This window comes from Pseudorasbora parva, chromosome 1 (genome assembly GCF_024679245.1).
Source record: "Pseudorasbora parva isolate DD20220531a chromosome 1, ASM2467924v1, whole genome shotgun sequence".
Lineage (NCBI taxonomy): Eukaryota > Metazoa > Chordata > Actinopteri > Cypriniformes > Gobionidae > Pseudorasbora > Pseudorasbora parva.
The window spans coordinates 6,639,266-6,665,380 of NC_090172.1; the positions used below are offsets into that span (position 1 = coordinate 6,639,266).

The 26,115-nt window shown below is 37.5% G+C and overlaps 1 protein-coding gene across 1 annotated transcript in view; it reads right to left on the reverse strand.

Annotated features, from left to right (window-relative positions):
- Positions 1 to 1,181: 1,181 nt before the first annotated feature.
- galnt18b (UDP-N-acetyl-alpha-D-galactosamine:polypeptide N-acetylgalactosaminyltransferase 18b) overlaps positions 1,182 to 26,115 on the reverse strand; it is a 170,122-nt gene continuing 145,188 nt past the window's right edge. Inside the window, exons 10-11 of the mRNA XM_067412995.1 lie at positions 13,008 to 13,172; positions 1,182 to 1,834 (exon numbers count right to left, since the gene is read on the reverse strand). Of these exons, the coding sequence (XP_067269096.1) occupies positions 1,688 to 1,834; positions 13,008 to 13,172 (312 nt within the window). The 3' untranslated portion in view covers positions 1,182 to 1,687. The remainder of the gene's footprint in view (positions 1,835 to 13,007; positions 13,173 to 26,115) is intronic.

Here is a 26,115-nt window from a genome sequence, read left to right on the forward strand (position 1 = left end):
AGAGCGGATTTGTTGAATAAAGTCCTTATTTTTATTTGTTTTTGCGCACAAAAAGTATTCTCATTGCTTCATTAAAGCCACACTGTGTAGCTTTTTTTAGTTTATTCTTAGCTAAAAACACTTAGTTCTTTCACAGATATATGTGCTAATTAATGTATATTGACTTCTTTCACGTAATAAAGTATTCTCGTACGTTTATAATATGCCATTGAAAATACATACGGGTGAGGGGTTCGAATGCCGTTCGCTATGTTGGCCCTCCATCTTGAAAGTACATTAGCCAAAGAGGGACATACCCGTAAATTCAAGCTTCGCCTTTCACGTTTTAACACTCGATGGCACTGTATCGAATGTGAAGAGGGGGATTGCCATGTTAATCTTGGACTAAATCGGCCACCGTAGGAGTTAAAACGAAATCAGAATTGAGAGGAACAGAAACTATTATTCACTGGATGGTCATATACCTTTACACCGCTAGAAGGGGGAAAATATCACACAGTGTAGCTTTAAATTAAGGTTGAACCGATGGAGTCACATGGACTATTTTAATGAGGTTTTTACCTTTCTGGGCCTTGAAAATGTTAAATAAATAATAAATATCTTAATTTGTGTTCCGAAGATGAGGTTTGGAACGACATGAGGGTGAGTAATTAATGACAGGATTATCATTTTTGGGTGAACTAACCCTTTAAGGTTGAACCACTGTACTCACATGGACTATTTGAACAATGTCTTTACTACCTTTCTGGGCCTTGGAAGTTATAATAACATTAAAGGTAGTAAAGACATTGTTAAAATAGTAAGATTTAGTAAGAAGAGAGCCAAGAGAGCTCTCTTCATAAAAAAATTATAACTTAATTGGTGTTCCGAAGATGAACGAAGGTCATGCGGATTTGGAACGACAATGATAACTAATGACAGAATTTTCATTTTTTTGGTGAACGAACCAATGCAATAAAATACTGTGTGATCTCGAAGGAATGTACCGGTGAACGCAACAAGCGTATGCCATATAGCTGAAGGAACAAACAGTGAGAACTCTAGAGAGAGCACATCTGCTGAACCAAACACTGACACTGCGAGGAATTACCTAACCTGTCATGACAACTACAGCTGTGTCTCCGCTTGCAGGAAGGATGGTACAAGGTCTTGTGTAGATAAACTTAGAGCAACACAACTCGCAATTTGTCATAGCATTTGTTCTTTTTACTGCCATTCTTTATAAATACTGAGGATATTTACTGTACATGTAGATATAAAACAGTTGATTGAATCTAAATATGTTCCAACATATTGGCATGTCCCAAAAATGTACAGAGTTATTTCAAAATAATCTCAACCTACAAACCTGAGACACTAGAAAGAAATACAGCAAGAACGTTGCCAAAGCTTTGCTACATAGTAGCAATTATGGCTTCAATGTTTGCATTGGAGCCAATACAACCTTCAAGTCAAGACAAAACCAAGTATACCTTGCACAAAATAAATCCCAGTACAGTGTAGAACCTCATTATGCACAATGCAATATCGGCCAAATGTGGCTTATCAATATGCACAAGTACAGTAGCTAAGAAAAATGTTTAACATTTATCATATGATGTCAAAGTCACATAGAGACATCAGGTGCTTAAGCTTTTTCATAATTTCTTGATGCAGTTCCACATATTCTTCAGTCTCGACAGTACCATCATAAAGTGCTACCAGGCAACATATTGGTGATGGTCCAGTTCTGGCCAGTGCATTTTTGGAGGGTCAGCTGATATCCAAACTCATTGTCATTGTTCTCCACGAGTTCAAGACATCGCTTTGACTTTGTATTCTGGATGGAGCCTCCCTGAAGAAAGGAGAAAGAAAACAGATAAATTTCATTACAGACTCCCTCGGCTGTGCCCAGGCATGTTCCTGTATAAATGGAGCTGTCAGGGCTTCATCTGTCTTCCCTCAAAATTCCCCTTCACACTTCATGATCAGAAAAAATCTCATCTGCTATTACAGTGTGATCTCATAATAAAATGTAGTCATTCATACATAACATGTACACAACATACATCTTTGCATGTTTGGGGAGATGCTGAAACGTAACATTTGGACAGTGATATCATTTACAGACCTACCTTTAGCATAAATGTATTTCTATAGGCAAGTTTTACAATTATGTCGATATTTTTGAGCCCTTAATCTACGGCCTAAACCAAACCAATTCTCAGATGTACAAAAACAGATACATTTACAACTTGCAGAACAGATTTTTAAGAGAAATTAAAGTTGAATATCGTCCCTTGAGCTTGCATCATCGTAGTCACATCTCAATTATAGGCCCATAGCTCCTGGTATTCAGATGTGTTTGATCAGATCATAAGTAGATGAGGGAGACACATTCCCATTCCATGTTCTACCACTTCTTTCCTGATTTCTTCAGGGAGGGTCTATGGGCGGGTAAATGCATGGGCTCTTTCACATATTTCAATCTAATGAACAAACTAATGCTCACGCATTTTACATATGAATGTGACAGAGACCACAGAAAATAAAAAAAACATACAGTGAGAATCAGCTTTTAGTTCTGTTCTGGCAGCTGCAAGACCGCAGCGAACACTGTGAGTGTGTGCTAGAAATCAGGAATGGTCAGAGAACATTGTGCTTGGTACGTTTTTCAACTTCAAACCAAACTTGGGTCTCCAGCAAACAAAGTTTAAATCCCGTCTGGCTAGGGCGCTTCACTTGATGTTTATGCATTAGGTCAGTAGATGGAGAGAAGACGGTCTATTGTGGCTGTTCGAACACATTCGACCACATGAGCGACTACACCATGAAAGCAATCCAGTTGAATGTGTTCTCTACTTTCGCCTGAAGTAATGAACCTCTGTCTGAAAAAGTGAACAAGCTCAACAGTTTTAGACCCATTTACAACTGTATTTAGCGCTGTCTACCTGTGATCAGATCAACCAAAATGCATCTTAATACTAGGTGTAAACAGCAGCAAAATTATTTGAATGTCACTTTGTCAAAAGTTGGATCCTTGCATTTGGTCACACAAGACACGCATGAGCCAATGCATGTGATATCATTTATATCAAGCCTGTGGTGTAATGACTGAGGCTGGCTTTTGACAATTTAAATGAATGTCCAGTGGATATTGATGATTCAATTACAGGCTTTGGTCACACTTTATTTTACAGTATAATTATTAATTTAAAGGTGCACTATGCAACTTTTCGTCCACTGGAGGGCGCCTATTCTTAACGGCTCGCGAGTACTGGGACTTTTATTGTGACGGGACTGAACACAGTCGCTGGGTGCCCGCACTTCCGCTTTTTCCGGTCAGGTAAAAACAGCTATTTTTATCATATCAGATACATTTAAGGGGCCAAGGGCTTCGGCCATCCGTCCACTCTCTTCCCTGAACTGAAATGAAGTAGTGGGCTGTACTTTCCACACGATTGACATCAGGTTCAGGTACGCCAGGTTGGCTGGTGGTTATGTTGCCCGCATACCGCCTCCCATGGCCGAGACTGGTATTACGACACCTGACGGGCCGGGGCTAGTAATGCTACTGCTAATTAAGTTTGATATCTCTGCAGCACTATAACTTGACTTTTTTTTATGACATCATCGCCTTTATTTCTTCTCATTCTTTTGATGTGTGGTCATTTTTTGGACCTCAATTTTTACACATGGCACCTTTAAGTACCAAGTAATATTAAGTAACATGCACTTACTATGGGGTTATGGTGGGATTAGGGTTTGGGGTTGAACTCTTTTACACTACCTAAGAAAGTACTGGTTAATATAAGGCAAATATAGGTTAAGGTTAGGTTTAGGTGTAGGTTCAGCATCAGTTCCAAGTTAATATCTAGTAACTGTAATTACTATAATGTAATGGACAGTGTGAAAGAAAGTGTTACCCAGGATATTTAGGTAAATGCATTAAATACATTTGATGACATTGAACATATTTGCCAATGATTAGATACAAAAAAATCAACCTATTAATTCAATGACTTACATTTTTTAGGTTCCCAAAGGATTCATAACATTTGCACATCTCTTAACTTCCAGTTGATCTTTAAAATTCCATTTTAGATTCTGCTGATATTATACATTATTAATACATAATGTAAGTATAGTAGTTAGTAGTTACTATAACTACCCTATAGTAAGTACACGTAGCTAATTATTATTAGCCAGTACTTAAATATATAAGTACACTGTAACACTGACACCTTAAAATAACGTGTAACCCTAATAATAACTTTGATTTTGTGATGAAATTCAGCATGTCACAATCTTGACAGGTTTTGTGAAATTGGCTCATGAAGAGAACAACACGAGTAGGTTGAAAGTTTGGGTCAAACTTCAGAAATACCAGGCACATCAAATTCATATTCATCTTTCATCTTCTCTTCTGAAAAGGGCTAGATAGTGTCACAGCTGGTGTATCTGTGAGGGAACAGCAGCGCTGCAGGCTTAGACATGAGAGAGCAGGCTAAGAGCTAAAGGGAAGCGTCCGCACTGATCTCAAGCCGGGGAGGATTGGACTGCAGGACTGAGATAGGGTGGCTGATTTTTTTTCCTCGGCCAGCCTTCATTTTAACCCGCTTTTCACAGAAAAGAACGCCTGTGGCCTTCAGACCCGGGTTTATGCGGTCTCAGTACCACAGACTCCCTCTAGCTCTTTGAGAAGGGCTCAAGGAGTTTGACACGACTGTGGTCAGGAGGTCTTCAGGTAGAGGCTTACATTCACTAACACTTTCTTTAAGAAGGGTTATCTGAAGCATATCATGTGCTGTCTCTTTATGAGAACAACAAGACATAAAGCTACAAGTATTACAGTTTAATAGGTCAATAGTGTCTGCTATTTTATCCCTGTGAAACACTCCCAAAAAACTTGTGGTGGTGTAGGTGCAGTTTGATGGGTTTTGTTTTAGACTTTCTGACCCCAAGATTTAACAATTTTCTGCAATTCTCAAGCTGTGATCCTTGGAGAGCTGTTGACCACTCAAACAAGCTCCTCGCCATGCATTAAAGGATTAGTTCACTTCAAAATGAAAATGTTCTGTTCAATTACTCACCTCCATCTCATCCAAGATGTTCATGTGTTTCTTTCTACAGTTGAAGAAATAATAACTTCCACCTAAAGTGTATCCAGAAAGTATTCACAGCACTTCACTTTTTCCACATTTTGATATGTTACTGCCTTATTCAATTTTTTTCCTCCTAAATTTTACAAACAATAGCCCATAATGACAACATGAAAGAAATTTGTTTGAAATCTTTGCAAATGTATAAAAAAACACATGTACATAAGTATTCACAGCCTTTGTGCGATACTTTGTTGAAGCATCTTTGGCCCCAGTTACAGCCTTGAGTCTTTTTGAGAATGACACTAGACCTTATTTTGTATGGCACACCTATTTAAGGGAAGTTTTTCCCATTCTTCTTTGCAGGAACTCTCAAGCTCCATCAGGTTGGATGGGGAGCATCGTGCCCGGCCATTTTCTGATTTCTTCAGAGATATTCAATCGGTTCAAGTCTGGGCTCTAGCTGGGCCTCAAGGACTTTCTTTCGTTGTCCTGTTGGATGATAAATCTTTACCCCAGTCTGAGGTCCAGAGTGCTCTGGAGCAGATTTTTATCAATGATGTATCTGTACATTGCTGCACAAATCCCTTTATCCTGACTAGTTTCCCAGTTCCTGCAGCTGAAAAACATCCCCACACCATGATGCTGCCACCATCATGCTTTAATGTAGGGATGGTCTAGGAAGGTGGTTTCAAACTTCGTCCATGTACAGATCACGGAGGCCACACTGGGTGCTCATTGGGACCTTCAATGCTGCAGAAATGTTTCTGTACCCTTTCCCAGATCTGTGCCTCGAAACAATCCTGTCTGGAAGTACATCTTGGTTTGTGCTCTGACAAGCACTAGTAACTGTGGGACCTTATTAAGAAAGGTGTGTGACTTTCCAACTCATGTCCAATCAACTGAATTTACCTCAGATTGACTCCAATCAAGATGTAGAAACATCTCAAGGATGATTAGTTGAAGCAGAATGAATCGGAGCTCCATTTTGAGGGACATGGCAAAGGATACTAATGTACATGTGGTTTTTACCTTTTTTATTTTTTTTTAATACATTTGCAAAGATTTTAAACAAACTTCCTTCACATTGTCATTATGGGGCACTGTTTGCATTTTATCAATTTTGGAATAAGGCTGTAACATAACAAAATGTGCAAAAAGTGAAGTGCTGTCAATACTTTCCGGATGCACTGTTTTGTCACTTTCCAGTGGTATATACAGTATATATATATATATATATATATATATATATATATATATATATATATATATATATATATATATATATATATATATATATATATTGCTGCTCACCAACTGTCATCAGAATCAATAAACTGACAACGAGTGACGCTACTTATTATGTCCGAGGCGTCTTGATAAGTTTTATTAATTATTCTGAGTCTTGCAATGTTTTAATCAAACTTTAAAGACTGCAATGTAAGAAGACAGCTTCATGAGTTACACTGAAGTGTTGAGCTTCACAAAATAGAAAGTGGCTGTAATAATCTTCGGCGCAATAATTCCGATCTTTCATGTATTCATACTCTTGTGTAATTGACGCCCCATCCTAAATAAATCTGTCTCTTCCGTGATACCCTGAAAATTTTGAATAATCCGATCTAATATGATTTCCGACCTGTAAGGTTGCCAGAATAATAATCTTACACGGTGTGTTAATAGGCCAGAGGAGAACTGGCACCCCGACTGAGTCTGGTTTCTCCCAAGGTTTATTTTTCTCCATCATGCCCCGATGGAGTTTTGGTTCCTTGCCACTGTCGCCTTTGGCTTGGCTTGCTCAGTTGGGGACACTAAAAATATGATTAAAGTTATTCAACTTATTATACAAATAAAATATATGAATTAGGTCTTATTTAATTCTATAAACTATAATACTGATCTGCCAACATTGTCGCTATATGATAAATTAAAATAAGCTGATAACATCACTGTTTTCTCCAGTACGACTGTACAGCCAAATCTAATTTTGTCGCAATATTATCCTGTTTGACACTGTGAAGCTGCTTTGACACAATCGTGATTGTAAAAGCGCTATATAAATAAAGTTTATTGATTGAGTTGATTGATTGTAAGAAAATTCCACCATAAGGGCAATACTTTAAAAAGTTCCAATCAATGTTAGTAAAACTGTATTACACACTTCAAATAGAAAATTTCCTGTTAATTTACGAATTATAGGGTGTTATCTAGCTAAATCATATGATTTAGCTAGATAACACCCTATTCCTCGTCTAGGATCGTGCCGAGCCTCTGAAGCCCTTCGAAGCCTTTTGAAACTGCATTGATATGGATCTTCAACCTGTTGGTTGACATTGTCCATTATTTTTCCTCCAAAAACTTAATTTCTTTTCGACTGAAAAAAGAAACAGATTAACATCGTGGATGAGATGGAGGTGAGTAAATTAACAGGAAATTTTCTATTTGAAGTGTGTAATACAGCTTCGTAACATTGATTGGAACTTTTTAAAGTATTGCCCTTATGGTAGAATTTTCTTACAGCCACTTTCTATTTTGTGAAGCTCAACACTTCAGTGTAACTCATGAGGCTGTCTTCTTACATTGCAGTCTTTAAAGTTTGATTAAAACATTGAAAGACTCAGAATAATTCATAAAACTTATCAAGAAGCCTCGGACATAATAAGTAGCGTCACTCGTTGTCAGTTTATTGATTCTGATGACAGTTGTTGAGCAGCTGAAAGTTTCGAAAGTCATTGATTTCAAAGAACCATCCTCAACTTTAAGCTTGAATCATCAAACTTTTTGAGGAAATGAGGGTTATTTCATCATTAAGGATTATTTCTGACGGTTATTTCACCATCTAAGGGTTACATCATTGTTTTTAAAAAGTAAACGTTCACATTTTTTGACAAATGCAATGAGCCTAAATAACAGTCTTAGCCAAAGTGTTCTTTGAAACTGATGAAATAAGAACAAAGCAAGTTAATTTATGTATTGTTTTTGCTCATTGAAAATACTCCCTTGTTTGTTCTCTAGAAAGAGTTCATAATTTCATCTCAATTTCACACAAATTTGTCACAGGCATGTGGCGAGTGTCTTTGTACATCTGCTAAAGCTGCCTGAGGCACAAATGGCTCACTCATAATGGTGCATTAGAAGTGTGTTAAAGGTTACAGGTTTCCAAAGTCTTTAAAGCGATTCATCCAAGCATGGGAAATCTAACGTGGCGCTGTGCATCCAGCTGTGGGCACAGGGTAAATATGAAGGGCAATGCTAAATCAAACCATCGCTTGAACTGTTGCGCATCACTGGCTGATGTCGACATGAATGATCTCTCACAATCCCAGAACCTGGCCTGTTTCCAGACCTACTAATCAATTCACTATAAAGAATTGGTCAGTTGGCTGTAATGCGAATGGCCTTGTACTTTACATCTGGAATAATAAGTCAACCAACTTTGGAATTTTATACTGATCTCGTCTATATCAGTGATAATGTGTGCACGAGCGTGAGGCTGAGATTAGACTGGAGCGTTGCCTTCAGCCATAGCTAATGTGAGATACATACATAAGCACAAAAGGCAGCTGAGATATTTCATAATTGGAGAAAGAAGTCACATACGGCAAGCGATAAGACTAAAAACTAATTAACGAGAGTAACTGACACACATTTCAATGAGTAATATCATCATCTGTCCTATAAAGAACAAACACAATTCCAATAAAAAGACACTCATGCACTTATGCATCTCATATACAAGCTAGTAAAATCAGTATTATTAAAAGTAATCCATCTCATGTTTAATTTCTAGTCCCCCCCCCTTTGTTATTAAAGAAAATGGCTTTTTAAAAGTTATATTAAAACTGTAAAACACAGAGACTTTTTGTAAAAAGTGTAAATGGCACTAGCCACAACATACATTACTGTGGACCCAGACAGTTGAGCCACTAATATTGAAAGCTTCAGTTTAACTGCTTAAACTTACAATGCATTGCTGCATCTCTGTGTTGTCAGACTGAATAAACAGACAGCATCCGTATGAAAGTACCTCTTAAGTAAACAGCACTCAGACAGGCTTCCAATGCACCATAACAACACGTCTAATGATCTAGAACAAACTCAGATGAGCTTTAGAGATAACGGAGCAAATATTTATCGACTAGAACACTTTTTTTTTTCTTGTTGATTTTTATCTTTTGGTAGCTTCAGATTCAGATGTGCCTTGTTGCCTTCTTAGCAGCGTTATTTTAGTCTTATTTATGTACTATTACAGCTTGTATTAATAAGTTGGTTTAATTTGTTATCATTCTTTTAGCTTAATTTTTAATCATGTCATGTGCATCATTTTAATGTGTACTATTTACGTTTTTTCCCCCCAATTTTTTCCACAGGTTTTTATATCCAGATTTCAGTTAGTTCCCTTTCAGTCGGTCACGTTCGACGTACGTCTCAGTTCTCTTCGTCAGGGAACGAGGTTTACATACGTAACTGAGACGTTTTCTAACTTTTTCAAAAAAATTCAATTTTATTGCAGTTAGTTTTCTAGGCAACATTTCAAATTTTCATTTAATATTTATCTTTGATTTTATTTCAGATTTATTTCAAATAACAAAATAATAACCCTGCTTCTATCTCTGTATAATGCATGCAAATGTAGCATTTTTCAGTTTTTACAAAGAATGGAGATGTCAATAAAATATAATAAAAATAATAGAATATACTGTATTATTATCTTAAGTCCGCATCACTGGATTATAGTCAGTTACTAGTCTATTTACACATGCAGATCTTTGACAATTGCAACACAACTCATAGTTTTTTTTAGCATCTCATGCCATAAGTGTTGTGTTTTTGAATATTTACATACAGGACAGGGGGTGATTAATTAGCAATTCTTTTTTATAATTAATCACAAAATTGACACATTAAAGTGCCATAGTTCTTAGAGAATTCCTAGAGAATTACATTTAGTTGTGAAACTAGCATCTGCCATATTATAAAATATGAAAGCATTTTGTCTCTGGATCTCAGAAGAGCCCTTTAGCTTGATGTGCAGTTTGTATGGGAGAGTTTGAAAACACAACTATGTCCTCATCCAGCAACCAAAGAGCAAATCAGATGCAATAGCAAATGTCTACTATTACCGTCACGGCTTATTTACATCATATGAACGTGAACTGCCATGAAATCATAGGATTTAGGAAAATAATAGAGTTGATATTGCACTCGAGCTTTACACTTGAAAGGAGTTGAGGAATGTACAGGTTGTGATGCAAAGGACATCAAAATATTATTTTAAAAGTTGAATTCAGCAATATTAATTTGTTTCCAGTGGTTAATATTTTAATCCGCTGTCTTCCAAAGAGGCTCTGCTCGACTGAAGTGTTGTTTTGTTAGCATTTTCTTTTTTTGGCTGGATGACTAAAACATGAACCATATCAACATCAGCTTTCATCATGGCAGTCACTTTCCACTTCACAAACAAGCACTGCAATGTCCCTGACAAAACATGACATATCAGTGGAGCAGAAGTACAGAAACAACAGCCTCAAACAGCAACATTAAAACTGGAATGTTGGACAGTTAAAAAGAAAATATCTTCGATGAACCCATAGTGTATTTAGTTCAGATGTTCATTGTAAATTAAAATGTATTGAGGAAATCAGCCAAATTTATTGCTCAGTTTTTCTGTCTTTAAAGCACGCAGCCATAAAAACTCCATTCAATCACCTAAATTGCATCTAGTGTTAATGAAAATGGTCCAAACGCACAAGCTTATTTTTTTAACAGTCTTTTTATGTATTTATTTTTTATGGAGAAAACATTTAGCCTAGAAATCTAGTCGCACCCTTGCGGCAGCAAATGTAATCTAGCAACCTGTAATCGTATGTGTGCGAGCTGGTAAAACCAAACTCTGGTCAGGCCAATCACACCGTGTATAGAGTCGGTGGGCGGGCATAATATAATGACGGCAGAGTGGCAACAGTTCCCCGTAAATTTCCTGCTACTTCCCTGCTAACAAAGAACGACACTTCTTAAAAAAGGTTTGAAGATGTGTTTGGACCGTAACAAATCTATAAGAGTAAAAGAAAAACATGCTTAGACAACATGCACAAAAACCCTGCTGCTCGTGACGACACATTGATGTCTTAAGACACGAACCGATCAGTTTCTGTGAGAAACCCAACAGAAGATAGATATATATTATTTAGATTCCTCATTAGGCCGATCCGCGCAGGCACTAATGAGGAATATATATATATATATATATATATATATATATATATATATATATATATATATATATATATATATATATATATATATATATATATATATATATATATATATATATATATATATATATATGTGTGTGTGTGATCACACCAGTTTGACCTTCTCCAGCGGAAGTCTAGACGAATACTAGATAAGATTTGTCTGGATATGAGGTAATTTTTTTTTTACATAAATACGGTTGGGTTTCTCACAGAAACCGATCGGTTCGTGTCATAAGACATCAATGTGTTGTCAGGAGCAGCAGGGTTTTAGTGCATGTTGTTTTCTTTTACTCTCATAGATTTGTTACCCATTCACATGCATTATGACTGGCAGACAGCAACGGTTGAAGTTACAAATCTTCATTTGTGTCCTACTGAAGAAACAGACACACCTACATGTTGGATGCACTGGGGGTAAGCAGATAAACATAACCTTTTCATTTTTGGGTGAACTATCCCTTTAACAGAACACCTGACTCATTAACGACAGAAGCACTAATTTAACTCCGTATCTGAATTACTCTTTGAAAACAGCTGCCTATCAGCGTATACTGAATTGAGTGAAAAAAGTTTGGGCTATTGGACCAACAGTCCACCCGCACCTATTGATTCTCGACCCGTGCCGCAAACAACTAGCCTGAATGCCAGCCGAACTTAGCCCCGCCCACAACATTTTTAGGTCGGTCAGTTCAGTCTGGCCTCGATCCATAGATGAGCAATTATCTCCGAACAGAAACTGTTCGGACCAATGAAATCATCAGGGCGGGCTTTAGACGATGACGGACAGATGATCAACAGTAACGTAATCATGCACGCCATCAAAGGGGCTTGGATTATATTTACTCGAATCCTAAACGGAGAGCTTGTTCATATATGCATTCACCTTCACTATTTCTCTCAGAAATGATGATCATGTTGGGTAAGTACTCTGTGTATCATTAAATTTTTAATTTTTTTTTACAACACCGGCAAACATTGTTTATTCCAGTGTGTGTGCAGACAGGGTTTCTAAGTTTTTACAACAAAACCCGCCAACTATTAGCCCTAAACAATAGCTTCTCTGGGAAAAAATGGTGTTTGTGGGGTAAAATGTGTGTTATTTTGGCATGGTTACCTGCTAAAATTCGTACTCATGGGTCTATATATCACATATTAAACCCGCAGACAGAAAACAACCCGCAGAAAAAAACACGGACTTGGCAACACAGTGTAGTTGAGCTCTGTTGACATTTGACAATACGTCGCTCCGTTGCTCTGATTGGTTGTAGGTCTATCCAATTGATGTCTTTCCTGGTTTAGTTTAAACACGCCCCATAATCACAGCCCAATGGAGCAGTTTCAGACTCATATTCTGACTAGAATTGAGTATGACCACGTCAGGCTAGCAAATGACAACATAAATATCATTCCAGCCGCTACATCAAATATTAGCGGTGGGTACCCACCCATGTGCAGGATTCTGGCTTGACAGACAAAATACTGAATGGAAACTTTTCTCCACACAGCGATATAATTGACTATTTGGCGTGTCACTCATTCATCTTTCGTAAGGTCAATTATAAGCAGGTGGTTGTTTCCTGATATCAAAATTGAATACAGTTTTGAAGTTTTTATCCCAGGAGTGAGAACCTGTTGTGAGAACACAGATGGTGCAGCAGGTTTGTATTACCTGAGTAAAATGCCAGTGGAGCTTCATGCGTTTAGCCACAGCGTAGCTGCACTCAATGAGCCGTGGCCGGCCGTTCACATCCACCAGGCACTTGTTGTCATCATCGTCAATGGTGGGGCTCAAGGTGCCCACGGATAACTGCTGAGTGCTGGTGTAGTATACATTCTGCAAAGACAGACCGCACTTATGAATAAAACCATCCTACAGATTTAGCTTGTGAGAGCAGCAAATACTCACTTTACATTTGTAATCTACTGTGGAAGGTTACAAGGACAGGCAATTGAAACTTTCAGTAAGATAAACGTCTATATCTCATGTCACGAGACACTATCTCCATGCAGCAGACCATGAAAATACACTTTGTTTCAAAACAAGAGAAGACAGAGGGCACAGTTTAATGCTTCTAAACTTATTTATAAAGCAATAGGGTGTTGTGCACTTTGAAAATAAAGGGAAAAAGACACATAAATAATAGAGCACATAAAGAATGACTCAGCCGTGCAACTCGTGTATATATAAAGTGTAATATTTATAATAATAATAATCAGATGTTTTCTGAATAAATGTGATTGGTCCTTGCCGAGGCAAAACATGCCACTATGTGGTTGTAAGACAGTTGCTAGGGTGTTGCTAGGCAATTGTTAGAGTTTTCTGGGTAGTTGCTAAGATGTTAACAGTGGATGCAAGAGTATTCTGAGGGGTTGCTAGGGCTGTGCTATGAGGCTGCTAATAATAATAATAATGGTAACACTTTACTATAGGGTATAATTCTTGCTATTAACTAGTTGCTTATTAGCATGAATATTACTAGGACATTTGCTGTTTATTAGTACTTATAAAGCACATATTAATGCCTTATTCTGCGTAAGCATATTCTACATTTCTTAATCCTACCCAATACCTAAACTTTACAACTACCGCAATAACCATTAATAAGTAGAAATTAGGAGTTTATTGAGGCAAAACTCATAGTTAATAGTGAATGCGTAGGACACTCTTTTAAATAACTGTATGCTGCATTTTACACATTTAGATTTCCTCACTTCACACACACAGACACAAAACATTTATTTGAAACATTAAAGTTTTGATATGAATCACATCTGGAAGCTCTACATACTGCTCATTAATCATTGAATAAGGTTTGAGGATATGCTAACAAACTTCTTCCACAGTTTGAGTGCCAGGGCGCCTTTGAGGTTGTTTTTTTTAAAAATATATTTTCTTCTGATTTTTGCCATGCTAGTATAGTTCTGTTTGTTGAATAAACAATGCATTATTCATGGTATACAAGTGAGAGCTAGCATTACGCATTAGACACACTCGAACAGAACCTTGGTGCATTAACACTTTAGAACAGATGGTCACATTTACCCTCTGCTAAGTGCCTAAACTTTTGCAGAGTATAACGCACCTTTATTAGTGTGGTATTGAGAGGGTCATGTCATATAAATATTCATCAGTGCATTTTTTTCCCATGTGGTCCACTTGCAAGTTTTAAATCCAGTTCCATGTGGAAAAAAAACTTCCACCATCTCTCTGGCCATTTGTATTGAACAGTGTGTTTTCTGTAACCCAGGATCACTGGAAATATGTGAATGCAAAAAACTACACAATTTTCTTTTCACACAGCTCATGATTTCAGGGGAATATTATCAATAAACACTTTTGAGTGATTAGTAAGCTTTGCACAATATAATGTTATGACTTTAAAACACGTTTACCCTAGTGCATAGTGATGCTATTAGTGAAACTAATACCTTATGTTTTCTTCACATAACCAGCTTTGTATAGCTTTTCTGACGTAGTAAACTTGCTCTATAGCTCACCTGAGTGCTCCAACACGTGTAACGTCACTCCACAAAATAGCTCAAAGCCTCATAGAAGAAGGCTAAAACGACATGATTGCTTCAGCAAATGTGTTTTATCTCACCTTTTGTTAACGCTAGTGTTTTGTTTAGTGTAGGGGTATGCTCATTTAAATGCAATTGAGCAGGGATAGTTCACCCAAAAATGAAAATTATGTCGTTAACTTTAAATGTTTTCACTGTATATACTGTTATGCTAATACACATCTTACGAAAGACTACTGAATCTCCTGACCAAAACACATGAGAAGAAGATGCAGAAACAAGCAATATCAAATGTAATGTAATATCATATGCATGTGTAAAATAACGCAATCATCAACATTAAACATTATGTAAATTAAAACTGCCTAATATTATTGAATGAAATGTTGACCCAGGACGAGCTGCATAACTGTGGAGCTTTGAGGTGTTCACAAAATGTTATGATCAGACTGAAACTATCAAGGAGAGCTAGGATTCTTCAGACGACATCAAGAGGAGTAGAAGCTAATGAACAAACTGACAAATTATTCAACTAATCGGATTTGATTTGACAGGAAAGGACCATTGTATCACGAAGGCCGTGCCAAATCTGTCCAAGATTCAAAAGGAAGCACTGCTAATTGTGTGGTTGATGTAATGTCCTTTGATCGGAGGGGTGTCAATGTGTGAGCCAGAAACACCAGTGGCATCTGTCCGAAGAATCACCCACCGGCAATCACACCAGATGGCCTGCAGGAACTTAACCCTTCAATAACATGTATGATGAAGAGATCTGGAAGCCGTTAGCATGTTGTGCATGTTTCTGTGTGTGACTGAACGTGTGTAGAGAGAAGGTGAGCAGAAGGAGAGCCGCCAAGGGGCTGAGGAACATCTGGCAGACATGTCAGGCTAGTCTCTTCAGAGCCACTCTGGCTGAGGCAAATCTGTTTAAGTCATAAACTTAACATGCCTCATGCATAAAAAAAGAGTTCACCCATGAATGAATTCTTCAAATGCATCATTTTAATGAAAGCTCTGAAGCAAAAATGGAGTAGAAAAATGTGGAGCGCTCCATTTATTGCTCCTTGAGTTTGCAGAGAACAGTGAGCAGCGGATCGTGAGGCAGGTGCGTTTTTCTCCTGAAGGATTTCCACTTGTTTAAAGTTCAAAGAATCCTCTGGCCCACTTTAAAAAGATGATATTACCAATGTGTTGAAATGTAAAACTTTTTTTTTTTGAGGATATTTGGTTTGAGCACAGCAATCGGGGATTTTATATAACAGTCCAAGGCTGGTAAGCATTATTCTTCACATAAAAAGGTAAAAATAGTTGGATATAAAAGAAATAGGTTAATGATATGCTATTTAAAACACACCTAGTTATAAAGGTTTTTTTTTTTACTTTTGGTAAACATTCCTGGAATTATTTTGCACCCTTTTATTGCAATTAATGATTTTCTTGCAAGAGACCCTTTCCTAAAATAGGCTAATGGCTGCTATATTATATCAATATTCAAAGGCCACATATTCAAGGATTCTTAAGAAAAATATATTAATACTTTAAAATAAGGTTCCACTTGGTAACATTAGTTAACTACATTAGTTAACATGAACTAACAGTGAAAAATACTTCTAAAACATGTATTAATCTTTGTTAACATTTACTGAACTAACAATGAACATATGCATTTTGTTAATATTTTGTTCATTTAAATGACAAAGGGATTTTAGTGGCCTAAAAATGCAAGCTTTTGATAATAGGTTTCAAATAAAATAAAAAAAATGAAAACAATACTGTTATTGCCTTCGTGTAAACTACAAAAAAAAGTGAATTTGTGAAACCGATGACATCATGTGCATGCATGTTACATGTTCAGTGACATTGCCACATACTTTCTAAACATGCATAATGCAGGCTTTTAGATATTTTCGCAGATCTGTGTGAACAGGGATAATTTGAGAGCATTGCTATCTGTATGTGGAAAATTTTGTCATGTAAATGTACAGTAAGATTAATAATGTATTTCTCCTTGATAATATTAGTTAATACTTTAACCAATGTTAAAGAGTTAGTTCACCCAAAAATCTAAATTTCTCAAGCCATCCTAGAAAATATGACATTCTTCTTTCAGCCAACCACAATCAAAGTTATATTAAATAACATCCAAGCTCTTCCCAGCTTTGTAATAGTATTGAATAGTGCCTGTGTAACCATTCCTGTTCCAAGTGGGACTCGATCCTGGCTCTGCCGGCATGAGAGTCGGATGCTCTAAGAAGGAGGCTAAAGGCTGCAACCTCCAGCATCAGTCGCAAAAGTGTCTCGAGTTTATTTCAGTGAGGTTTACTTGCGCGCAGCAACTACTAGCTGGCCTCCGTAACACTTTTTGAAGTTCCAAAAATTGCATCCATCCATCAACTCCAGTGGGTTGATAAATGCCTTCTGAAACGAAGTGATGGGTTTTTGTAAGACAAATATCCATATGTGTAACTTAATAAACTATAATCACTGGCTTCCGGCAAAGGTTGTGTGTGTGTTCATGTACAAGAGTCTGAAGTTACACCGCAGGACACAGTCATCTCACTGCTGGTGCATTTTTGGCAGCAAACACTCTCATCTTCTGTTTGCCTCACATTTCCTGCATGAGCACCATCACGTGTCCCGAGTTCCTGGTCGGACTACTCTCAAAAAACTTGAACTCACGCTCTCTTATACTAAAATCCTCCGACATTTATTTCTAAAACTTCTCATTTTAGACTAAATTAATGACCAGAATTTATTTTTGCTCTATCCTCTGTGCTTCCATGTTTGTCAATTCTTACCTTATGTTACATCTACGTCATACGTCGGGTCAGAGGTCACCCTTCCGCCAGAACTCGACTCTCTCCTGAGCACACATACGCTATATCCGGAAGCCAGTGATTATAGTTCATAAAGCTTTAAAAACAAAAATCCATTAGTTTGCTTCAGAAGGCCTTTATTTACCTACTGGAGTCATATGGATTACTTTTAAAATGGATGGATGCACTTTGCTGGAGTTTCAAAAACTGTACTTCTCACTATTTAATGTCATTACAAAGCTGAGAAGAGCCAGAATGTTATTTAATATAACTCCAATTGTGAAGTAAGTCATATACACCATGGTTTTTTTTTAGACTAGAGTAAATTATTTAATTTATAATATGTTTTCATTTTTGGGTAAACTATTTTTTTAATGTAAATGTTTCCATGGAATGAGTGTTAGACTTAAAAAAAAAAAAAAAACGTTTTCCTTTTTATTTATTATAATGATCAATAGAGAAAAAGACCTGTACAGACAGGTAAATCTGAAAGTCAAACAGCAAATATCATTAAGATTAATGAGCCGTTCATGTAAAATCCCTGCCTTGATCTACAACACTGGAAAACAAGGACAGCAAGTCATTGGAATTTCATAGCAATTATCATGTTGGTTGGACCTGCTAATAGAACAGCACCTCAAGGAGAAACCCTGCTGACCACCTCATGTCCTGATGAATCATATTCTCAATCCACCAAGCAGATGTAAGGCCTACATTATTACAGTAAAAATCATAATTGGTAACACTTTCTACAAACCCGATTCCAAAAAAGTTGGGACAAATTGTGAATAAAAAAGGAATGCAATAATTTACAAATCTCATAAATTTATATTTTATTCACAATAGAATACAGATAACATATCAAATGTTGAAAGTGAGACATTTTGAAATGTCATGCCAAATATTGGCTCATTTTGGATTTCATGAGAGCTACACATTCCAAAACAGTTGGGACCGGTAGCAATAAGAGGCCAGAAAAGTTAAATATATAAGGAAGAGCAGGAGGACCAATTTGCAGCTTACTGTATTAGGTCAATTTGCTGTTCATTCCCATTATAATCAGAAAATCTGTCGCAGCAAGTGTCACGCAACAGATCTAGAGTCTTGTGGTCTTTGTCTTAAGACCTCTAATGATGAGACAACAGGCGGAGAACACAGAAGCAGGAATTTAATTGCAGAAATGGATTACAAACGAGGTAAGTATAGCAAGATACGTTTTCAGGTAGCTGAACGGGCAGTCAGAACCATCTTTGAAAATAGGAACATAGACTTCTGATGATTCACCAGGAAAATACACTTTATTTTCCTCCGTGTAACCAGTCCTACTCTACCCGCTCCAAGCTGGATTTAAACCAGGGTCCCCAGCGTGGGAGGCGGGCGTGCTAACAAGGTCGCTAAAGACCGCATCCTCTAGCTTAAGTCATTAGTGCACCTCTTGAGGGCAGGGGAGGGTTTACACGCACAGCTCTAACTGACCTACATCCGTTACACTCAACCTCCTAAACACCTCACGCCCATCCAGGTCAATGGCACCAAATGTGCTCGGAGTGGGATTTAAACTGTGGTCATCGGCATTGGAGGCGGGTGCCTTTTGTGGCCAGGAGCTCTTATAGCTCTTTCTGGCCTATGTTCATTAAATCAGGCAGGTAAAAATTATCAAATCACAGGATGCCTTCTTCAGCAGTCATTTATACAACAAAAAGGATAGCATTCATGCCAAACAAAACCAGGCTTCAGGTGAGCAGTCCAGGTAATAACGAAAAGCCTTTGTCAGTCACTTATCTTGCAGGAAACGTAAAGCATCCAAGAAAATAATGCATCAGTAAGTCCTTTAGGGCGATCAACAACAAGAAGGTGAGTCAGAGAAAATTTAGACAAGAGTCATCAGTGTCCAAATGTGTAGTGAGCCAGAGTCCTTTCTGTCCTTCCCAGAGTCCAAACTCATGTACACGATATACTGAGTCACACGTTTGGGAGCTAGTAGGGTTGGGTATACTTTTAAGGGCACCAACCGAATTATGTCTGTACTACCGATTACCAATTCACATTAAATCAATCTGTGCCAAATTTTGGTACCTGAGAACACATCTGGTAAAATAGACCAGTGTCTGTAAATATTAAACTGCAAAAAGACTATTTAAATATGAATCCTGCATATCTCTGTGTGAATTAATGGCACAGATGCACAGTTTAACTTACCTCACCCCCACACACACTGAATCGACAGTCGTGTGTTTCCATCTCAGCTGTCTCATATGAGGACATAAATGCATGAGGTTCAACTCCAGAGCCGCTCTGAGAGTCACTTCATAAAATATTTCACCATTTTATTTGAGAAAAAGTATCGTCGTATCATAAACACACCTTCACATCAACTCGTCAGAGTAAAAGTTCAGTTTAACTTAACTATGGAGCTGATTGAGACATACCCCTGGAGATTTCCTAAAGTTTAAATACTGTAAGTATGTAAAATGGAAAACTTGTTATGCTTTTTGGCTGTTCATTTACATGACAACAGCATTTTGGTTTCAAAGTGCAACTTTTTTTAAAATAACATGAAATGTTTATACTGTTATCATCTCAGTGTAAATAAAAATGCGAAATTGTGAAATCGGTGACGTCATGTGCATACGTATTACGTGCATAGTTGCAGAATGTGTCTTTACAAAGTGACATCTACTGGCTTGGCAGCAGAAAACAAGGCTTTTAGCCATTTTCACTGAACTGTGTGAACGGGAATAATTATGACAATGTTGTTGTCTGTACGTGAAAAACACAAAGCAATTTATTTCCATTTTAGGTTTTTAGTACACTGCTGTCTTGTAAACGTACCCCACGAGTAAGGGAGAGTCCAGTTTTTAACCATTCATTGCAAATAAAGAAGTATAGTCAATTAGTTACTTATAGACAAAGTTAAATTCCTCTTAAGCGGTAAATAGCGGCTTAATCTCTGAAAAATCAACACAAAATTAAAAATTATATAAATTATTGAGTCAACAGGAGCAGAACAAATGTAATTGTGTACATATATTACATTCAATTAATCGCAGAAGCCATATTCATAATCTAAAATATAACTGCATATCCAGCAGGTTGGGTAATACTTTATTTTACAGTGTCGTTCTTACACGTTGCTACTTAATCGTGTAAATGCATCTTGATTTAAGAATTTTTTGATATTTAGACTAGAAACAAGACAAAAAATATTAAGAAGGTAATTATTTTTCAGTTTACAATTTTTTTTTAAAGGTGCCCTAGAATGATTTGAAACAATATGTTAAATTGTTCTCTGATATCTACATAGAGGGTATGTGACTTATTTAAGGTCAAAAATTGTCCAGATACAGAGTCATGAATATTAATGTTGAGCTATGCTCTGATTGGCTTATTTCAGCAGCTCACAGCAGTTCAGCTGTTCAGCGAAGCAGCTCATGAGTCCTGACCGTCCTGACAGAACACAGACCGACTGAATGACACTTTAAGCAGAACATCTCAAATGGAGATTGATAAAAGAGAGAGCTCTCGGTCATGCGGTGGCCAGATTTCAGTAATTAAACCCCCCAAATAGTGCTTTTCTGTGAAAAAAACCTGTATACACTCCGGTGTTTTACCTAAACATGTCCAATCTGGCAACCATATGCATACGAGCTCTCTCTCTCTCGGCGGTGAACTGAAAACACCCATAAACCATTAAGCTTCATTTTATCAAACTCCATTTGAGATGTTCTGCTTAAAGTGTGTCATTCAGCCTACATTTTAGACTTCGTCAACGATATTGCATGTTTATATAACGTTAGTCACAATGTAGGCTAACGTTACGCAGTGACTGTGATGTAGCTTAATCTGAAATACAAATAGGCAAAAACATCATAGGAAACACCATACTTCAGTTCTCAAAAATATAAATATGTATATAACTTATATTTTTACAAAATAAATAGCCTTGTCAAATGACTATCGTTTTAACTTATATGGTGGAAAAGGTGACGTTTGCTAGAATGATCGAGTGAACGATCTAAGCAAAGTATCTACGGTTGTATTTTGTAATACAAAATAATATTACCCTTTGTCATTCGACACACTATTTAGTTTGATATGGTACTTGGTGTTTCCTATTGTTACTGTACTAGCATCTTGCATTATCTAGACAATGCGGTCTCTCTAAGAAACTTTCAATTTAATCAGAAATTGTTTAAAAAGTCAATAAGTGGATAAATCGCTACTTACTGCTTGCAGGAATACAGTTGTAATTGCCCCTTTCTTCAGTTTAAGACGCTGAGCGAAGCTGGCTTGAAATGGGCCGAACAAACAAACGATCTTGAATTAAATTGTTGTGGTATCAGATTATAAACATCAACCATGACAGTTGACATCTTTTATCTGTGGGAAGGGTAGACAAGTCTCTTGAACAGCCTGGAACATGAAGTGTGTCCATGCGAGCAGCTTGTTTTGATGATTCGGTCATTTCCGCCTGACAATGCACATGTTTGGACAGATGCAAATGTTGGGGGCATCCATATAAATGATCCCCAATGTTTGCGTCACAGTTGGGTTTATGTTGAGAAGCCCTTTTTTTCCGTTGCATTATGGATTCACAAGATTTACATATGAAGTAGGAGGCAATGGTGTTTGAGACTCAAAGTATGTGATGTCCATGTACTGAACTCTTATTATTTCACTATGGCTAGGTTAATAAAAATGTTCATCCCAGGGCACCTTTAATGTGAGATATAAGCATTTAAAGTGGCCGTACATTGTTCGTACATCATGTTGGAATGACATAGGGGGCATGCATACACACAGGGATATATCATATACATTCCAGAATAGTTGAATTAAAGGCTACATAAAGAAAATGTTTTTGTATGTGTATTGGGCAGTCTCAAGCCACTCTCTGTCTGACTGAAAGGGGAGGGTGTGTGGGTTTGTGTCTGTGTGTGTGTGTGTGTGCGTGTGTAGAGGGGGGGAGGGGGGGGGGGGGGGGTTTGAGGCATGGAACAAGATTAGAATCTGATTGAAGTTGTCACAGAACTCTAACGGTGTTGTCTGTGCTACCTCGGCCAAGTCACAAAACTGTCGAGGGTGCCATCTCCCTCAGACTCATCGGCACCGGGACCTTAATTTATATGCGGCTAAAAGCTTTCTGACGTTTATGGTGGAATCGACTCATCTTTAAGCCTGATGAGAGAAAGCCTTTCTGCAAATGCCGGTGTAAGCATGGCATGACAGAATCGTGCCCTCTGTCAGCGCAGATGACAGCCTTAAAGGATTAGTTCACCCAAAAATGAAATTTATGTCAATAATGACTCAACCTAATGTCGTTCCACACCCGTAAGACCTCCGTTCATCTTCACACATTTTTTATATTTAGACCACGAGCTTTCTGTTCCTTCATTGAATGTATGTACGGTATACTGTCCATGTCCAGACAGGGAATAAAAACATCATCAAAGTAGTCCATATGAGACATCAGTTAGTTTATTAGAATCTCTTGAAGCATCGAAAATACATTTTGGTCCAAAAATAACAAAAACTACGACTTTATTCTGCATTGTCTTCTCTTCTGGGTTTGTTTTCAATCCTCAAATAAAGATTTGAACGATTATGAATCAGTGAATCGATTCAGAATTCGGAATGCCAATGTCACGTGATTTCAGCAGTTTGACATGCGATCCGAATCATGAATCGATATGCTTTTAAAGAATTTTTATTTATGGGTGAAGTAACCCTTTAAAGCAGACCTTGGGTTGGCCACGAGGGCATTGTCCCACAGCTAACTCCCCATGAAAGTTAAGGGGGCAAAGGAGCGAGATGCCTCGGTAGTCGTTGCAGTCCTGCCTGTTACCCTTGTTTTTGTAAAGAGTGATAATGTTGGCATTCTTGCGTATGCAAAGGATGCATTTGTTCTGCCAGCAGCGTCGAAACAAGCAGGGACCAGCCTGACCAGCACTGCCCTGCCACACTTTAGCAGCTCCGCTGGAATTCCATCGCTGCCTGGTGATTTGTTATTCTTCATAGCTGTAATTGCATGCTCGATTTACATTGTTGAGCTCTCTGCATCCAGCTTGTTAAGGACAGGCAGTTGTGGTACAGCAACAGAAACTGCATTCAATTTGGCATCCACATGAGTGCCATACGGCAAGCTGTAATGCTCATAAAGCCCATATATATAGTTGCTTGTTATTACTCAGTACTTAAGTGTATAATTGCACTGTAACACCTTAGAGTGTAAGTGCAGTTTGCACTAGCTGTCACCTAGCACTGCTGTTTAAAACAAATCTTTTCTGAACAGTGTGCTATTCTCCGAAAGGAGGGAGCGAAAGGTCTGAACTTATCTCCTTGGGAACAGCTCTGTCTCACCATGTTCTACATGTTCAGTAGTGTGTTCATGTGTGCATAGATTTGAGACCTTTGCCAAGAACCTATTTTTGCATGGACTTTGCAAAAAACCTCCCCGCTGCTCTAAAGAAAAGAACAAAAAAAAGTCTACCTGCACTTACTTATGCTCATATTTCAGATGTTAAGGCAACGCTTTTGATTCTTCAAAGGCGTTGCCTTAACATCTGAAATATGAGCATTTAACCATGCTTTTTTGGAGTGTATACATTCACTAAAACTTGGAAATAAGCTGTTGTTGTTGAAGTTCCACCTGTCATTAGCATCACATTTCTGATTAGCTTTAACTCAAAAGTATGCCAGCCAGCGGCAGCCTTTTTGATCATATTCACAAAACTTTCATAGCTCCAAGAATATTTCGTTGTATGAATATATAAACAGTCAATAGAACAATATCAAAAGAAGGAACATAGCCTCTGCTTTAAAACAAACCAAAAAAAAAAAAAATAATGTTTACAAATTCATGTTCAATTTTTCAACACTTGTGGGTAAATTTCATTAAAAAAAAAAAAAAACATTTCAAACAAAAAGCTGAGAAAATACATAAAAAATAAAATAAAAAATGATGACTCAGAATGATGATCAAAACAAAGATTGAGTAGATTGTGTCCATCAACAGCTTTTAGCTCTTCATGGGGAAGATTTGATTCATATGCTGTTGAATGTTTGATGATCAGGTTAGCTTAGTTGTGCCTAAGCAATCCGCTCCTTCTGGTTTACACAGTTCATGCTGTACTCTTTTAAGAATATGCATAACAGAGGTCCATACTGAAAACACAGATTTCTCTCCGGTTCTACTCGCACCGCTCCAAGTGAGATTTGATCCAGTGTTTCCAGGATGGGAGGCATGCACGCTAACACTCGCTACTACGCCTCTTGCCATAAACTAGAGAATCTTGTCAATTAAATGGAAATGGAAAGAGTTATAAAATGCTGCTGGTTTGGATGTGTACTCAGTTTTTATAAAATCCCCCTCAAAAGCACTCCCACGAGTCCTGATTATAAAATCTAGAGAGACTGTCTAAGACAAAGCCACTCTGTATGTGACAAAAGCAGAACAGAGGGAGAGAAACAAATATGACTATCATTGCCTTTAACAGAACAGAAGAAATGGCTGACTGCACACTGAATCCAAAAAGACCTAAGTCTAGGAAACTATAACATTTATTTTTATCAATTGCAAAGTTCAATAAAGTGCGAAGTGCAAGTGAGTTAAAAACAGAGAAGCATGAGCAGACGTTTCAGCAGATTGCTGTCCTCAGTGCTCAAAAGGCAACAAACAATCACCCCTTTTTTTAGAAAGACAAGCAGTTAAAAGCCATCAGGTTAATCCAGTGATCGCAATCATCAATTAACACCAATCACAATCGGTTATCACAAGTTTCACAGTAAGATAGTCTGAATGAACAACACAAACTACATAAAATAGATTCAAAGACATAAAAACAACAGTACAAGTAGTAGAAGTAGAAGAAACAAGAAAGTTAAAGTTTTTCATTCATGCCACCAGGAAACAGATTTAAGTTCAAAATCCAAAATGCCTCCCTTTGCAGCAATTTCTTGTCTCTATCTCCTCCACTTCTATGAGTTAAATCCTCTCGATGCCCAGGAACTTAATGTCAGACAAAGAATGTTTAGCAAGATTAAAGTGACGAAAGATGGGAGATGTATCATCCGTCTACAAATTGCACTGTATGTTCAATCATCCTAGTGCGTAAAGCACATGTGGTTTTACCAACATATAACAGAGAACATGGACAAATGATAATGTCAATCACATGTACACTTGCATGTTTTATGTGTACACGGATGTACAAATGATTGATATTTTACATATTCTGTGCACGAAGTACACCTGTAGCATGGGAAATTACCCTGGGCATCAACTAGGGTGGTCGGAGAAGAGACATGTGTCTGCATGAACAAGCTTATCCCTCAGACTAGAACTCCCATCATTAAATACATTCAATAACGGAGGATCATTTTGAATGATGTGCCAGTGACTCTTAATAATCCTACTGATATCATCAATTAATGGACTGA